General features: G+C 52.9%; 5 protein-coding genes across 5 annotated transcripts; 3 read left to right on the top strand and 2 right to left on the bottom strand.

Annotated features, from left to right (window-relative positions):
* Nucleotides 1-524: 524 nt before the first annotated feature.
* Nucleotides 525-3297, top strand: BU24DRAFT_396858 (FabD/lysophospholipase-like protein). Its single transcript, XM_033525319.1, has 2 exons — nt 525-1209; nt 1264-3297. The coding sequence occupies exons 1-2, from the start codon at nt 959-961 to the stop codon at nt 3080-3082; spliced, it is 2070 nt and encodes a 689-aa protein (XP_033380413.1). The 5' UTR covers nt 525-958; the 3' UTR covers nt 3083-3297.
* A 428-nt stretch (nt 3298-3725) lies between these two features.
* BU24DRAFT_396854 (NAD(P)-binding protein) lies at nt 3726-5441 on the top strand. Its single transcript, XM_033525318.1, has 4 exons — nt 3726-4016; nt 4086-4442; nt 4498-4616; nt 4679-5441. The coding sequence occupies exons 1-4, from the start codon at nt 3980-3982 to the stop codon at nt 5285-5287; spliced, it is 1122 nt and encodes a 373-aa protein (XP_033380412.1). The 5' UTR covers nt 3726-3979; the 3' UTR covers nt 5288-5441.
* Nucleotides 5442-5922: 481 nt separating this feature from the next.
* BU24DRAFT_495154 (uncharacterized protein) lies at nt 5923-9520 on the top strand. Its single transcript, XM_033534104.1, has 3 exons — nt 5923-6474; nt 6526-8273; nt 8325-9520. Exons 1-3 carry the CDS (start codon nt 6359-6361, stop codon nt 9083-9085), a joined length of 2625 nt encoding a protein of 874 aa, XP_033380411.1. The 5' UTR covers nt 5923-6358; the 3' UTR covers nt 9086-9520.
* A 118-nt stretch (nt 9521-9638) lies between these two features.
* On the bottom strand, nt 9639-10273 carry BU24DRAFT_435504 (ribosomal protein L11; the record flags this gene model as incomplete). The annotated part of the gene is made up of 2 exons (XM_033530098.1): nt 9639-10043; nt 10145-10273. The coding sequence occupies 2 exons, from the start codon at nt 10271-10273 to the stop codon at nt 9639-9641; spliced, it is 534 nt and encodes a 177-aa protein (XP_033380410.1).
* A 786-nt stretch (nt 10274-11059) lies between these two features.
* BU24DRAFT_435503 (uncharacterized protein) lies at nt 11060-16550 on the bottom strand (the record flags this gene model as incomplete). Its single annotated transcript, XM_033530097.1, has 7 exons — nt 11060-11311; nt 11380-12145; nt 12205-13031; nt 13105-13447; nt 14812-15122; nt 15179-16330; nt 16491-16550. The coding sequence occupies 7 exons, from the start codon at nt 16548-16550 to the stop codon at nt 11060-11062; spliced, it is 3711 nt and encodes a 1236-aa protein (XP_033380409.1).
* Nucleotides 16551-17769: the final 1219 nt, after the last annotated feature.

Below are 17769 nucleotides of genomic sequence, written 5' to 3'. Positions count from 1 at the left end.
GCAGCTGTCCCAAACAGATGTTCATGTAGTGGTCGCCTAAACCCCGCGTATAGATCTGAGACCGCAACAATAGATTTCCTTCTAGCATTGTCTATACCAGGATACAATGCGTAGATCATTACGTTCTAATGATCTACATTGAATCTTCTGACTGCCCATAGATGAAGTGCAACGTTCCCATCAATCATTTAAGCTACATTATCTAATCCCAACCTCACATCAGCTTTAGGCTCTATCTTCTGGCCTCCATCTTCAAATGCATATTGAGGCGCAGGCGCAGTGCCCTACCACATTGGCCCACCCTCCCCAAACCACAGCCTCAAGACACTCTTTTGGTCAAAACGGCCCCTCAGCACTCGGGACTCGGCTACGCGCAATTCGCATGGTGCGGCCTACTTACGCTCTGATTCGAGGGTTAGGCTGCCAGAGCTGACCGTGCCCGCAACGCCCCTGCCCAATCTACAACTTACACAGCAAGGCGCCCTTTCTAAGAGGCCGCCTGGTCTGTATTTGCTCGTGTCCTCGACCCTCCTTATCGAGTTTCTAATTGCGAAAACTACGTACAGTGACGTTGAACGATATATAGAATAGGTGTCAGTTGACCAAGGATGAGCGTTGTGAAACACCATTTTCGACTCACAGATTATTTGCATTACGCATATGTGCCATTCTACTCACAGCCTTGCCTTGCCTCTCGCACCAGGCAGACGCTTCACTCTGCGACTCTCGCACTTGAAACGCCCCTCAACTTTTAGTACTTGATGTATTAGCCACGCCGCAGAATTGAATCCTTCTTCACCGCAACTTTCAGCTGAACAAGATATCGTGTCAAATTTCGATACAACCAAGAACAGAAGTCGAAACAGCTACCAAAGCTCTTTGAAGCGCAGAGGATACCATCATCACGTATAACGACCAGCAAGGATCATTACAGCGCGACTACAGAAGCCTTAGAGAAATGGCTCCGGTACGACCGGTGGCTACCAGCCCAAACCCGCCAAAATCACCAAGATTAGAGCTTTCCAACGTGGAGACGAATCCAAATGCGCCGTTGCGCTTGTTGTCGCTTGATGGTGGCGGCGTCCGAGGATTATCTTCGCTAATGGTCCTCGACGACCTGATGGAGAATATTGCACTCGAAGAGAAGCGACTAGGACGTCGAGCTCAGAATGACCACTCTACGCTGAAACCATGTGACTATTTTGATTTGTGAGTCTTCGAACGTCCCCACCCATTTTCCCCAAAATGCTGACCCATCGACAGGATTGGTGGAACAAGCACTGGAGGTATCATTGCGATATTGTTGTCGCGCCTGCGACTTGACTGTAAGCAATGTATCGGCATCTACACGAAACTAGCAGAGGAGATCTTCAAGCACGACAAATCCATCAAATTGTTCGGCACCAAGGTTCCTACTGGATCAACACGATTCTCCGGTGCAGTACTCGAGCGAGCGATCAGAACCGCGCTCGTTGACCTGGGCTATCCTGAAGATGAGGTCATGTGGGACGACACGCTGTTTGAAGAGGTTGCAGAGACCGATCTTCCTGGCAGCAATATCTGGACGAATGCGCCGCCAACCCTCAGCGAGAGCCCTACCGCGACAATGAAACACGGAGATTCTGCAATGCCAACGAGCAATGTTGCAGATGACCAAGTGATTAGTCCGGTAAATCCATTTGCAGATCCCATCAAGAGGCCCACCAGAACAGACACATGGAAGATGCGACCCCGGGGATCAGTCCACAAGAGAGCCGATCAGAGAGGCTGCCGTGGCTTTGTGGTGTCCTCGCTCAAGAACGCACTTGGCTTGCCCCGATTACTGACAACTTACGACCCCAACGATCGGAAAACACGGATTTGGGAGGCTCTCCGCGCTACATCGGCAGCACCGACATTCTTCGAAGAGATGCAGTTCGGAACTCCCAAGGTCACGTATCTGGATGGCGGCGTCGGCTTCAACAACCCCTGCGCCGAAGTCGACTACGCTGCCAAAGCTCTCTGGGAAGGCAGGGCTATCGGTATAATCGTGTCCGTTGGAACCGGCCTCCAATCCATTCCCTCAGTCAAGAAGATGGCTTCATGGCTCCCATTCGGACTGGGAACGAACATTGCTCTCGCGTCTGCACTCGCAGGTATGGCAACAGGCACTGCTAGGGTGGACAACGAGATGAAGAGGATGTACTACAACACATCCACCCGGTACTACCGTTTCGATGTTGATCGGGGCTTAGCAGACATATCTCTTGAGCAGTGGATGAAAGAAGACGAAATGGTCTCGCTGACGCAGGAGTACATGAGCGACGCCAAACAACTACGCAGCGCCAGGCAATTCGGCGAGCTCATGGCGAAGCTCTCTTCACTACCGCCCAAGTTCGAAATCGGGGCTTCGCATTTCCGGGTGGGCATCGACGGGAAGGGACTGGTGAATCACGACTTCGAGCAGGTCAAGGTGGACTTTAAGACAGGACTGCCACTTGGCATGAAGAGCCACTTGGAAGATTACCAGCGGCTACCCCAGTTCCGTGAGAACAGTCCGTCTGGCGAGGGAGGTTTGGCCGTCGATAAGAAGGGAAAGCTGCGCACGATCTTCCCCGTAGCAGAGGATCTCGACGGCGACGGTCGACGTCAAGAAGCTGCCGTGTACCAGTGCATGAAAGCCGACAACATCTGTCTTCGATCCGTCAAGACTGGTATTCCTCCAGGTCGATACCGCGTACAGTTCATCGTTTCGTTGCACAACTCCAACGAGACGACGCCCGCAGATATCGTGTTTTCGGTTGGCAAGCCGTTTGATACTTCTACCTTCACGCAACGCTACGTGGATGTCAAGATTACGCCGGACATCGTACCTGTCCTGCTCTATCCCGATGCTGTTAGGGTACGTGTTGGCCGTACACGTTATGCAGATAAGAAAGGCAAAGGGTGGATCGAAATTGAGGGCGACGTTGAAGTCAACGTTGGTCTGGCCGGTGCACTTGGCTTCATCATCAGTAAGAAGTATGAAGAGGGTGTGTTCGTAGATGGGTGGACTTTCGGTGGTGTCAGATTAGAGCCTATCTTTGCGAAGCCCTCTCAATAAAGGATTAGGTAGGCGGTAGAGAAAGGAGGTTTCTTGGGGTTGTAGTTCTTCTTTTCGTCTGTCTCGGCTTGTCCGATTTTCGAGCGTTGTCACTGCATATCTGGGATAGGGATGATAGTTTTTCCAATAGCGAGCTACACTGTAGCATACACTACTACACTAATTGGGCTTATCGAATTACGTAGCTCCCACAAAATTGTAATACTCCTTCCGAGCTTGAAGATGTTCCGAGCATAACATGTGACCCAGCGTGCCAGCCACCGAATACCGAGATATCGCAAGCGAGCAGGCCGTTCGCGGGAATTGCTCGATTTGGCTATGAGTTGCTCGGCAGGGCTGTGTTATCACATTCATTTATGGAACTCTCGATGTAGTTGTGCTCTACTATGGTTAAGGCGCTGGTAGTGAGTAGATTCTTTTCAATCTTCGATTTCAAGAGAATGACATTCTTCAATGATGGAAGCAAGGAGTGTCGTCGACGTATACAACGAACTAAGATCTCCCCAGGTCTGGTTCGGCACACGTGGGATCTCACAAGCCTATTTACTGTATCCTCCCGCCCTCCCCAGCCCACGGGAGCCGAGGCCCCACAAGCTACGAATAGCTTAAGGGTACAACCCCGCAATGTAGGAACACCCTAAACCCACAACCGCGCCCTCAATTCGAAGGCAGGACCAGACAGGCCAAGCGGAGCTAAACTGTCGAAGTCAAGCTATTCGAGTCTCTAAATATGGGGGACATGGTTCCAGTCCCTTTCCCCTCCTGCGTCGGAAGCTGGGAGCCGCTGTCCCCGTCGTGTGCAGATGTATAGCTAGCTGGTCCATTCTTGTTTCAATCTACATACTTGCTCCTTGTTGGACTGCTTTACTCGAGTAAACATAGTAAGGAATCGCAAACATGCCTATCCGGAGCGACTGGACCCTGGCGCGTGAGGGTGAGTACCTGGTGCCTGCAGCATCTTCGTTTGATGCGACAATGTATAGCTAACGAAACACCATTTCAGGTGTAACCGGCGACACCGTCCTCCAGTTCCTGTCGCGATTCGCACTCAACCCAGCTCTCACTCTGCCGCTTGTGCTTCTTGCGCGCTACACGCAGAAAGGCAACCTACTGGCAGCTGAACATGCCTCCGCGTTCAAGGTCCTGAGGAAGCTCTTGTACTTTGGAATCGCCACGAAGGTATCGTCGTGGCTCGACGCTGCTGTTACGAACAACTTCAGCAATGACGTGTATGATTGGGAGAAGGAGGTTGTCGTTGTGACAGGTGGTAGCGACGGCATTGGCAAGATCGTCGTGCAGTTGCTTGCGGAGAGGGGAATCAAGGTTGCGGTTCTGGATGTCCAGGACTTGACCTACGATGGTGAGTATCTTGTCTCAAGATCGTACAGAGAAAGAGTAGACTAACACCTTGGATGTAGCACCGCCAACTGTGCGGTACTTCAAAGTCGATCTCGCCTCAAAGGAAAGCATCGACGCCGCCTGCGCAGAAGTCAAGGCCGCGTTCGGTAACCCCACAGTCCTGGTCAACAACGCCGTACGTTGAATCCCCCACCATACTATGTCCATATACAGAAACCTAACATACATTCCCCCCAGGGTTGCGCCCGCGGCAAAACTATCCTCCAATCGCAAGAGAGCGACATAAAGCTAACCTTCAACGTAAACACCATCTCCCACTACTACCTAGCCCAGCAATTCCTGCCCTCGATGATCGAGCGCAACCACGGCATGGTCGTCACGGTCGCCTCGATCGCGGGATACGTCTCCGCGCCCGCAATGGTCGACTATGCGTCCTCCAAAGCCGCCGCGCTATCCTTCCACGAAGGCTTGTCTGCAGAGCTTTCTACGATCTACAAGGCGCCCAAGGTCCGCACCGTGGCTATCTGCCAGGGATATACTCGCACGAAGTTGTTCGAGGGGTTCAATGACCGCGCGTTGTTTCCCGAGACGGTCGCGGAGGCTATCGTCAAGGCGGTGTTGGGCGGGAAGAGCAGGCATATTGTTCTGCCTGAGTTGGCGAACTTGATCGTTCCTGGATTGCGGAACCAGCCTAGTTGGTTGCAGTATACCATAAGGAAGAGGTTGGTGAACAGGATGACGAACTGGAAGGGACGACAGGTCGTTCAGCCTAGCTTGGAGAGTAAGGTGGAGGACCAGGGGCAGAAGGGAGCGGAGGAGAGCACTGTTTTGGTTGGTAATGAATGAGGGTCTGGGGACGTTGGAGGGCTTGTTCAAGTCGCGTTTTTGGCGTTGAAGTATGTGTTGAAATCTTTGAGCGGGCCTTGTTGATGATAGCAGGATGAAGAAGTGTGATTGGTAGCTTCATGTATCTACATATGAATCGAACGCAGAATAATCATGGTTAGAGTTGTATCCTTCAATTATGAACTCACATTGACTTGAACTTGTCGAAACGGTTTAGCAGCAGTTGAAATGGCCTCTATCTATACAGGTAAAGCACATATATTCCTTTTTTTGTTTGCTCAAAAGGGTTACTAACGTATCACCACCTTGGTTCTAGTGTCCGCTATGCATCTATAGTAATTTCGCCCATAGTGGAGCTTGAAGTAGACACTTGAATCCGTGGAGAAAAACCATTGAATCATTACGGCATTTTCTCATCCGTTTCCATCAACGATAGACACAAAAGAAATATGAAAAAGAAACGATAACTTGTCAAGATGTGACAGGACATGGCTTCACGTCCTATTCCTTTGATTTAATATCCTTGCATCATGCCAACCCCAGCGCTCGAACGAATCGGACACGGTGAAAAGAAATTCACAACAGCCCATGATGCATCTACGCAAGGTATCTCTTACCGAGCCAATATGCAAGTCGCGATAACAGGAAAACCTCAGCAACAACCCGTGCGGGGTATGTGAGAAGCCATACATATCACCCTCGTACAAGGCTGAGATTCAGCCTTTTCAATTGGCCAGGCAGCACTCCCCCGTTCCACGATGACTGTGCCCATTCCAATCTTTTCCTGCCGTGTAACGGCGCGGTTTAATGGTTATCTCGCGCTTAGCGGGGGAGCTGAAAGACGTGTTGGGTGTTCAGTGGTCTCCCTCATGATGGGGGAGGGCTGCAGTGTCCTTCGACATGCGGGAGTGGCGTTCCGGACGACGTGCAGGTGGGTGCGTTACAACTTATGCAGCTGATGTGATGGAGCGTATGTATACTGTATAACGACGCGAATCCTTCAGCCTTCTTCTCACAAACATCACGCAACCCTTTTTGTTTCATCTTTGATATATCACTCGAGTTTAGGAGATGGTGAAGAACAAGGGAGAGGCCGCGAAAGAGCAGCCGGTGGAGGACCCCCAACCCGCGAAGATGTCCAAATCTGCGATGGGCCTTCTACCGCAAGTTCAGAGGCCAAAAGTCTCGTTCGTAGTCCGATGTCTTATCCTGTCTGAATTCTATCTTACGCATCACAGGCCCTACTGTAGTTCGCCGATTCAACTACAATTCGGTACGGAAAATAAAGCATACTACGTTCCGATGGACTTGTTGCAAACCCCGAAGTGGATCGAACAATCGAGATTCTGGAACCCAACCATCCAGCTGCCCGATGTTGACGAGGAGATTGGACACGTCTTGGTGCATTACCTGTACACCGGTGAATATCAGACACTCAACAATGCGGACGCTTCTCAGTCTGCCGTCGATGTCGAGTTCAAAAAAGCAGTCTCGACATACACCGCAGCAGAGAAGTATGTCCTACCGGGACTATCAAGCCTGGCGAAAGAGCGAATCGAGTCGCTCAGCGAGGAGATGAGAATCCACGAGATCATCGAATCCATCGACTCGCAAATGTCCAAGTCAACCGCCGGTCGCACTTGGCTTGGTTCCTTCCTGGAGGCAAAGCTGAGCTCGGCTTTTGAAGAAGATTACGCAGACTTTGCGGACAACGAGATCTGGATGATGATGAAGGATCCGACTCTGATCGGAGACGTGGCATACTACATCTGTAAGCTGTTTGGCAGTAAGGTCGCCGATTTAAGCATGCAGTTGACACCTGAGTCGACTGAGATTGAGGGGCACGTTGACGTCAAGGAAGACGCATGCCTTGTGGAGGTCATACCTCCTCCATCAGAGCTTCCAGAACAAGCGGATACCGAGCCAGCTGTCGAACCAGAAACTCCCTGTCCAGAGCCCCAGGCTGAGCTCATGGTCAAAGCATCACCCTGCGAAGCCAGTGCCGAAGAACCACCTCCATCGGCCACGCTATCAGTGGACGATGAAGACGGCCTACCCAAGGATCAAACGGAGCGGAACAGATTGCTGATGGAAGCCTCCACCAAAGCAAAGATGGAAGCCTTAGTTGAAAAGCTGACCGATCTTACGGGCTTGTTACCGAAGAAGAAGCAGAAACGAATCATAGCGCTGAGGAGAGCCTGGACAGCAGAGAGAGAAGCCTTAATCGAACAACGCGAACGAGACATGGCCGAACAACGCGAACGAGACATGGCCGAACAACGCGAACGAGACATGGCCGAACAACGCGAAAGAGACATGGCCGAACAACTCAAAAGAGACATGGTCGAACAACTCAAAAGAGCCTTGATCGAAGCGCCGCCTGCTCCCCCACTAGACTACCATGACGACGATCCCATACAGTTCTCATTCTATGCTTCTTCCCGCGCAGGACACGAGTCATTGATTGTAGAAAGGCCACCAATAATGAACGATATCAGCTGGATCACCAAGATGAATTCTGCAGAGGCCCAGAACAAGCAGATGTTGATGAACGACACTGTTGCTGAGGAGGTAGTGGCCCCGCCGGTTGTGGAAGAGCCCATGATGGAAGAGGCATCGCCAATCACTGACGGCTGGGGTGCTTCTATGACAAGGAAGTTAAGCAAAAAAGAGAAGAAAAAGAAAGGCGCCAAGGCAACTAAGAGTGAGGAAGCCGAGTTCTTTGAATTAACATCTCAAGAGCCCGAGCTACAGCCAGAACCAGTGGCCCAGCCAGACGACGGCTGGGGGTCCTGGGGAATCACTCCCAAAGACAAGAAGAAAAGTAAAAAGAAGGCCATGTCTACTGAGGTCGACGAACCGGCAGCTGTGGAGTCAGAGCCACCGCCACCGCCAGAGCCAGAGCCAGCGCCAGTGGCCCAGCAAGACGACGGCTGGGGAACCTTCAACTTCGGCACTACTTCGACCAAAAAGAAGAAAAAGAAGGGTATGTACACTGAGCCCCATGACCCTCTACCTCAACTGACAGGACCGAAAGCAGCGCCAGAGCCCGAACCAGCCCCTGAACCTGAACCGGAGGAAGAAGACCCCTGGGACTTCAACCCCTTGGGTAGCAAAAATAAGAAGGGCAAGAAGAAGGGCAAGCTTGAGGTGCCAGCACCTCCTCCGCCAGAGCCCGAACCGGCCACTGAACCTGAACCAGCGCCAGCACCACAACCAGCACCGGCGCAAGATGACGGCTGGGGCTTCACCTTCGGAAGCACCTCGACGGGTAAGAAGAAGAAGGTTAAGAGCATCAAGCCAGCAGCACCTCCGCCCGAGCCAGAGCCAACCCCACAGGCAGAGCCAACCCTAGAAGCAGCACAAGCGGCAGAAGCGGCAGAAGCACAACAAGCAGCAGAAGCACAACAAGCAGCAGAAGCACAACAAGCAGCAGAAGCACAACAAGCAGCAGAAGCAGAACAAGCAGCACAAGCAGCACAAGCAGCAGAGGCAGAAGCCGCCCTCGACGCCCCGGTCGGCAAGAAGAAGAAGAAAAAGGGCAAGAGAGCCATTTCTCCCTCTCCTCCTCCGCCCGAGCCAGAGCCAGTCCCAGAAGCAACACACATGCCGGATGCGCTCAACCCGGGCGACGTCCAACCCGCCAACTACTGCTTCTTCTGGGTCTCACACATGGGGTCGGGAGCCTGGAGGAATTGCAACCAATGCCGCAGCTTCATGGCCGATGCCGTGAATGGGACGGCAGCGGCTAAGGACCCGGTGTCTGAGAGTAGCGGTGGGTTTGAGATTGTGGAGTGAGATTGCAATAGTCAGAAGGGGGAGGGAGGAAGATGATGTGTGTGCTGGTGTTTGAGAGACGATTTTCGGTTATTGGCTGTTTCTGTTTCGGTACTGGATTTCTTATGTTCTGGGAATGATTTAATGACCTGCTTTATGATAGATAAAGTATGCTGTATTCGGTATGTTTGCTTTGCTTTTTATAACTTTCGAGGTTTCACATGTTCCATGCAAGATGAGTTGGGTGAACCTTTTTTCCGATTTCTTTTTTGATATCTCTATCGGATTCGTAACCGTGATTCCGTATCGTACAACAGTTGATCGAGTAGCATGTCCGCCCCTTCGCTCTATCTCTTGACGAATAAGGTGAACCTATCCCTGAAGACGTCTCTTACACCCCCCTTCTTCATCTCGAATATATGAAAACTCCAATGCCCATGCTGGAATAAAAAAAAAGGAAAAATCATGTCGTATGTATGATACACGCACCTCCCTCCTCCCTCACCCCCATCATCTTCCAACCCGTTTCCCCAACTGCCACTAACTCAAGGAAACGTCATGCGTCCCAGCCCACTCACGGCACAACCACAACCCCCAAACTCGCCGCCTGCGCAACAACACTCTTCGCAATCCCCTCCAACTCCAGCCCCGCCAGTCTCCCCTCACTCTTCTTAATCCTCGCAATCTCATAAACATGCTTCAAGCTGACCGTCCCGACCGTCCCGAGCGTAGCGTTCCCGTTCGTCGGCGAACTCGCACTCGTCTTCCCCTTCTGTCCGTCCTGGTTCTTCGTCGGGCCAGGAACGTTGCCCGCGCCGCGGACTTTGGACTTCGTGGGCGCGACGCCCGCGGCGGAGAGGAGGAGGGTTGCCGTGGGCGGGGTGCGGATCGAGAAGAAGAAGGAGCGGTCGGGGCGGACGGTTATGCGGGCGGGGATGGGGGTTCCTGGGTTGTAGTGGGCGGTGCGGGCGTTGAATTCCTGTTGACCGTCAGTGTGCTGGGTTCTTCGTTGAGAGAAGGGTGGTGCGGTTGAGGGAGGGATTGAGAGGGGGATGATGAGGGGAGATGAGGGAAAAGTACCTTGCAGAAATCCATGCTCTTGACACCTTTACTTCCCAGCGCTGGACCGACGGGCGGTGAGGGTGAGGCCTGGCCCGCGCCGACGATCAGCTTCACGATTTGTTCTTTTGCGAGCGCTTTCTTCGCCATTGTGTCTGTGCGTCCCTTTTTTTGCTTTCTGGTTTTTTTATTTGTGTGTATCAATTGGATCCGTTCCTATATGAAGGAAGGTGAGCGGGAAGTCGTGGGTGGTGAGGTGGTTGAGATGTTTGTCGTGAGAGTATGTAGTGGGTGGGTCCAGGTGGTGAGCTTTTTTGCGGAGGTCGGAGGTGCCAATGGTTGCTCGTCGTCGGGGGTCGGAGAAATTGATTGGCCGGCGTACCTCTGTACAAACCTCCATATAAATTCTGCAGAACCATATTTCCAATGGCATTGAATATTGATAGAATATTGACAATTAAGACTAGAATTTCCCAAGATAAGCCGGCCTCTCCAAAGCTATTATTTATGCATGCACGACGTGACGCTTGAAGGCAGTTCCTGATCAAGATTTTGATACCCATATGATGATGATGAGAATTGTAGACTACAATACCCCGTACAACTAACTCATCTCTCCAATAATCCCCTTTTCGCCCTTTCACCTTTCTCCCTTTTTGGTGAGCATTAGAACCGAGAAACACAAAGAATGAACCAGGCCACGAGAAGCCATAGTTCGCTCACTCCCTCGTTCGTCCTCCGCCATACCCATCAACCTAATTCTTCACACACACGATACAAATACACACCCCCTTCCCTCCCCCTCATCCAGCAGAAAGTGAACGTCATCATTACCGAAAAGAAAATCCCTCTTCGCGCTCAAGAAACAGTAAGAACAATGAATTTTTCCCCCATGCCATACCTAACAACCCCATCCCATCCCATCTCAAGTGGAAATCAAAACCCATAAACGCCGCCATCCTCCTGGAACTTCAACTGCTGCTCCCTGAGATCCGCCCACAGCTTCAACTCAACCTCCTCGTCGATGCGGGCGTTGGGGTCGGAGCCCTCCGGGTCGGAGACGCGCTCGAGCTTGGACAGCACGTCGAGGAACTTGTAGAGGTACTCTTGGTTCTGCTGGGCGACGGAGCCTTTGCGCTCCTTGGGGACTTCGAGGAGGGTGCTTGCTACGGAGCGGATCTTTTGGGCCTGTGGGTGCGGGGGTTAGTGATGTGTGGTTAGGTTGGCAGGGGAAAGGGGGGAGGGGGTTGGCTTACGAAGCTGTCGGCGTTGGGCTCCATGTTGACCATGTCAATGCTTCCCAGGACGACGAGCAGGTCTTTGACGACTTGTTCACGCTCTGAAGCCATCTTGCTCTCGAGGTGGGGGTCGATCTCTGTTCCTACGAGGAGGCGGTCGAGCCCGCCTATCAGCGACCCAGGCGACCGCTGGAGCGCCGTCTGCGTCTTCAGGTTGTTCGCCTTCTCCAAGAGGACGAAGTACTTCTCGACCAGGTAGGAACGGATGCTGAGATGCGTGGCGTATATGTTCGCCTTCTGGATCTCGTACTGTGAGGTCGGGCGTATGGCGTCGGCTGTACTAGACCCGTTGAGTGCCTCCAGAGCAGGATCGCGCAGGTTGCCATATTCAGGCATGGGCGGGTAGTAGGGCTGTTTCCGTTGTCCAAATTTTCCATTCTGACTGTCTTGTGCCTTCACCTTTAGTACATCCGGCATGTCGCTCACAACATCGTTACAGCGTTGTAGTGATTGGGAAAGAATCTTCTGCTGCGTGTTCCAGTCGAACAATTCATCCACACCAAAGGCCATCTCTGCCGTTGACACCGTCGAGTAGGACAGAAACGTCCGCACGTTCACATTGAATCCCACCAAAAGCGACACCACACCCTCAGGCTGGGCGTGGATACTGTCCGGGAAGATATATGGGTCGTCAATTTCGACAGGCAAGGGTGGAAGCTGCTCCGTCGGCGTTGCAGGTAGAATAGTCAGCTCTCCGAACGAAGCACCCATCTGTGCCATAGTCCTAAATCCACATTAACTCAAGCCCCCCAATAAACACACGACCAACGCTCTCCGACTTACCTGACTCCCGCAAAGAGCGTCCAAAACACTCTCCGCCCGATCTGCTCGGTGATCATATCGAGCTTGAGGTCCCGCGATCCGTCGTAGCTAGGTCCGTTAGAGCCGTACAAACCAGGAACAGCACCGAGGTTGGTATACCCCTGTTCGTGTGCCTTGTGCAATCCCAGCGAGCGCAGGATCGTCAGGCACTCGCCAAAGTAGAGACGGAGCTGCCGCCACTGGAACGTGTATGCGCCGACCAACCCTAAGAAGTAGCTCGTGCACGCGTCGTATACGTTCAAGCCCTGGCGGTCGAGGTAGCCTGGTCCCCTCGCCGCCGCACACACTTCCCGGCATTTGTCCACGAGCGCGAGATGTGAGGGGTATTGGTCGCGTGTCTGCATCTTGAGGTGTAGGCGTGGTTTCCGCGGGAACGATGCAACGAGAGCGGCAACCATGGACGCCAGGAGGGCCAGGAACGACGAATCTGAGTAGTCTACTCTCCTATCCCAAGCTTCACGAAACGACGGTTCGTGTGGGAAAGGACACAGCGGGTGTATGTATGTGAAGAAGTCGTCGATCAGGGCGTTCATGGTAGGTACGGAGGCGATGGTCTCGGCAGAGAGATGTGCGGGAGGATGTGAAGAGAGTTGTGCCAGCGCGTGAGCAGCATTGGTCGGCGAGGCTGGCGTTGACGGTCCAGAGGGGAGGTCTCCTTCCAACCGACGTTTCTTCTTAATGGCTTCAGCATGGCGGTTGGGAGGTCCTCGCCGTCGACTGGGTCGTTCGAAGGTACATGGAATATCTAGAGATGCGCAGGCTCGACATGGGGGGCCGGATTCGTCACACTGCCATTGTCAGTTTTGCGCTTCCAGTCATAGAGACATCATGCCGATGTTGATGTTGACGTTGACAACCCACCTTGACTTTCCGTATGCTGCACGAATCGCAGGCCTTGCGCAAGCGATTGGATTTGGCCTGCTGCTGTTGTTGCTGTGATTGAAGATCCCCCTGTAGCGGCGAGCCGTGGTTTCGCTGATCGTCCAAGGCATGATTGGCCTGGTGGGCCTGCTGCTGCAGGATGTCGCCTACATTCTCGAGCTTGGGATAGAGGTTGGAGGAGCCGAACTGCAGCTGCTGTTGCTGCTGGGAGTCTAGCAAGGGCGGCGGAGCGCTCGGAGCGGCAGGGTAGATGGGTGCATATTGAGAGTCGTCGGTGGGGGGAGGTGGATACGACGACATGGAGTTGGAGCTGGAGCTGGAGCTGGAGCTTGAACTTGCTGCTGCGCTTGCGCTCGTTCCGACGATGAGCCGTGAAGGAGGTAGTTGTGTGGACGGAGCGTCTGCCATTTGTCGCCGTTAGTCGTTTTATGATCTACTAAATCACGCAGTTTCGCTACCTGGAGATGAGTGGGCCTTCATACTTTCTTTGTAAGGGGGTGTCAGTGATAGTTTTCGATGGAAAGCCTGATCCCGTTTGAGTCCGAGCTGGGGATTGGGAGCTGGGGAGCTGGGGAGCTGGGGGGATACAGAAACTTTCCCGAGCCACCGCACCTCACCACACGCCTCTCGTATCTCAAGCTTGCTTCGAAGCTACGAATCGCACGCGTCTGAGCTTGGACAGAGGGCAGAGAGGGTACAGTGGCGGAAACGCGTGGGGCCTTTTGCAGCCTCTCCCGCTTAACAACACAGGAAGGGATTGATCGCTGACGTGGGCACACGCGTGTTGGGGGATCGAGCTTGCTGTTGTTGAGTGTTGAGGGTGAGGTCAGGCGAGATGGTATTATGTCGTTCTGGATAGGTTGGGTTGTCGATTCGTTGAGTAATTGAAAGCACTGTTGTTGTTTGTTGGAGTCCTTCACACTCTCTGCTAACTGCTCTCTCTTCAAAGCAGCAGCTTGTGACCTAACGCCGGATACGGTGCGGTACCTCAGAAGACGTCACGCTGGGGAAGGGTCCATACAATCAAGCATTGGTACCTGTGTGTATATCCAAGGAAGAGGAACTGGGGATTAGATTGCTTTGTTAGAAGACAATTGCATGCACCCTTTGTCCTTTCCAAGCACTAGATTCGCTAAATGCTCCTCTCCCTCCCTTCATTCGATCATGGGCATGTGCACGCACACATGAGATGAGGTTCCATCGCATACCCCGATGCGGCCAGCCAATCACGGGCGAGATTAATCCCAGCTGAGGATCGCGCTCTGTAGATCATGTGAAATCCTCCGATCCAATACCTCACCATTTATAACATAATGAAACGCTCTCGGAATATCCTAATAATCATAAAAGGGAGGAGTGAAAATCATCTTCTTATTCAAATTTATCATGCACCGACTGGCCTTGACAAATATCAATCAATCATAGTCTCGCTAGTATGAGAACCAACTGTTTGGACATTGAGAAACGCTTCATTCCCCAGCACATGCACGCTAATTTTACTTGTTCATAAATGCATTACCCAAATACCCTCGTACCCTTCCATCGCAGCCTCTTCCTCCTCCTCCTCAAACACTACTAGTCCCATCGCTACTAACAGCCTCCTTACACGGCGGCCGACAAGACCTCGAAAGCGTGTAATCCAGAAGATCGCTCTTGGGCCCCGCGTCCACAAACTTGCGCAAGCACCAGCCAATCTGGATAGCGACGGGGCTCTCGCGGCCGAGCGGGTCGACCTGCTTGCCCTTGACGAAGATGACCTGGTTCTGCGACTGCTCGCGCTCGTAGATGCGGTCCGAGGCGCCGAACGCGATGATGGCGAGCTTCGAGCTGCGGTTCTGGCTGGCGGCGTGGGCGACGCTGCGCTCGAAACCGGCTTGGGCGAGCCCTTGGAGGAGGTGGTCGAAGACTTTGCGGGGGAGTCGGGTGCCGGATGGGTCGTTGTTGGGCCAGGTTGTGATGTTGAGGGTTGTGAGGTCGTGGAGGTCGCCTAGGCATGTCTGGAAGCAATTGTTAGTATGTGTCAATGGTTAAGCCGCTTTGATGTGGGACTCACTTGGAAGTTGATGAAAGACTCCTGGTTTTGTCGTATCAAGCTGACCTCCGGGAACGCCACGCTGATCTGCTCCAGCAACGTGCAGCTCTTGCAGAGGTCAGAGAACGCATTCCAGTCGTAAACGAACTCATTGTTGCAGTCGTCCGCTGCATGAACCAGCAATGACTTGAGAGTCTTCGCATGTCGAGTGATACCAGCCGGAGCAGGAAGAGCCTTGACCTCCTGGAAATCAAGACACAACGTCTTGAGGCCCGTAACGAGACACAAGAACCCGTCTATGGCATTCAGCCCATCATTCTCCGAATTATCGTCATGCTTGAACTCGAGAGTCTCCAATCTCTCGGGCAGTCTCGTGCTCCCGCAGAGCGCAGCGAAGAGCGCATCTCCACCAGAGCAATCCCCTATCACGATCGACTTGACAGTCCTGAAGTCAATAACCTTGCAGTACGTATCCGCCGCGTAGCGCAAGTTAATCTTATGCATCTCGATCTCCTTGAGCGTGATGGGCGTGCACTTTGCGAAAGGCTGCATGTGCGAGAAGATAGTCGAGGTCAGGATCCCCGGCTCGGTGCTCGAGTCGTTCAATTCGCGGCTCGGTATCTCGTCGTCGAAGTTGGCGTGTATGGTCATCTTCTCCATCTTCTTCGAGTTCTCCAGCAGGAGCTGCGACATCTCCATCACCTTGCGCGAGTCCGGGTAGATGCTCACTTTCTTGACGTTCTCGAACACCTTTTCGAAGTCGCGGATCTTGCGCAGCTCGGCTAGGACGTCGGAATCCAGCCCGAGGGCCTCGAGTCTCTCCATTCGCTTCTGCTTCTTGTACAGCAATATCAGGTTCTCGCCCGAGAACAGCTGCCAAGGATGCCACGAGAACTTCTCCAGGATGTTCTCGGGCAGCATCTCGAGGATCATGCGGACGGTGAAGTTGGCGAGCTGCATCTGGTTGCACGCATCGGGGACGCTGGCTAGGTACAAATCGAGCTTCCGGATCCATTGCAGGCCGATGTTCCTGGGGTTGAGGAAGGCGCCGAGCTTGTTGTCGTTGGGACTGCCGATGTCGAGCACGACCTTGTAGTACAGCTTGCGGACGGTGATCTCGTGCAGCTGCTTGCATGTGAGGCAGAGGTTCCGCAGATCTGATGGTCGGTTCACCTGTCATTTTGTTTGGATTAGCTGACGTCCGTGGTTATTCTGCGGCTTGATAGACTTGTAGGAAGCCTTCAAGGCTGTGCCGCGTGGCTTCGAGCTGGTAGCGTAGGTATATCGTAGAGCAGGCAACTCCATTTCGCCTGGACGAATGGGGGAACCTTACATGCTGCACTATGAGCGTCTTAATGTCCGTAGACAAATCCATAAACTTCAATTGCGCCATTGCGACGGGGTGAAGCACAAGCTCGGGGGTGTCGTGTGCCGTGTGTCGTGTGCCGAAGGCGGATATGCAATTGATTCCTAATCAGCAGCGTCGCAGAGGGAAGGGAGCAGGAAGTAGTCTGCCTCAATGGTATAAAGAACAATATCAAGATCTTCGAGGGAAAGTGAGCGATCGACTATTATGTATATTCGCAAGGACGGCTGTTGCCTAAGGGCAGGTTGACATCCAACGCTAAGACGACCGACGTTGAGCAGCAGGCAAATGGGCTCGGAGGTCCGAGGTGGGGAATGTTTCTTATAAAGGTGGGAAGGCTGAGTGCGTGTACTGCAGTGTTACTGTGTAGTTGATGTGATCTGATTTGACTGTCCATGACTGGGATGGAACCCTCGCTCTGCCCCCAGTGGCCCAGTGGAGGATCCCAAGCTCAAGCTCAAGCTCACCACCCACCCACGTACCCGTTCAGCCTCACTCGTACAATACCATGACTTGGGGGTGAAGACCCGGACTAACCGAGACGGGTACATGTCTCCACGTAAGAAACACGGCTGTCCCGGCCCAGTACCAAGTAAGTCGTCCATCGCAGGGAAGTCGTAGGCGAATGCCATGGCATGTCGTGATTGGATGTTGCCAACCACTTTGACCGCGTGAGCTGTTGTTAGTGCAGGATGCAGCCGTTGCGCCGCGGGCTGGGGTTCTCGGGAGAGGGTGTGGGTGTGGGTGTGGGTGTGGGTGGGCAGTCTGTGCCGCAGGAAGGGTACAGAGTACAGTAGATAGATAATTCACGGGAAGCATACGAGGTGGATGGACTCCAATACCTACTTCCCCAGATACCTACCTGCACAGCTGTACATGGTAGAGTGCATATGCATGATAGGATCGAACATTGACGCACCGCCACACCACACCACATCCCGCCTCTGCACGTCGCTCAAGAGAATGGGGGCCAATTCACCCTACTGTGTACACTCCTGCGGCCTACCTACAAGATATCTTCGACCTCTGTATGCATTGATTAGCAGGGTGAATTGAAGAGTCATCACAGGGAATCATTCACAGACAGACACAAGGCATCAATCATTGCATTATCCAATCGGCGCAATTTATACATATTCCATTTGTACCCAGTATCTTGTTACAAGTTAGGTAACTAGAAAGTAGCCTGATGAGGGAGAAACCTCAGCAATCACCCACTTGTTGTGGATCTGTACCACAGAGGATT

Source organism: Aaosphaeria arxii (assembly GCF_010015735.1).
Source record: "Aaosphaeria arxii CBS 175.79 unplaced genomic scaffold BU24scaffold_8, whole genome shotgun sequence".
Taxonomy (NCBI): Eukaryota; Fungi; Ascomycota; class Dothideomycetes; order Pleosporales; genus Aaosphaeria; species Aaosphaeria arxii.
The sequence above is the reverse complement of the archived record's forward strand: the minus strand, read 5'-3'. Positions and strand labels throughout refer to the sequence as shown.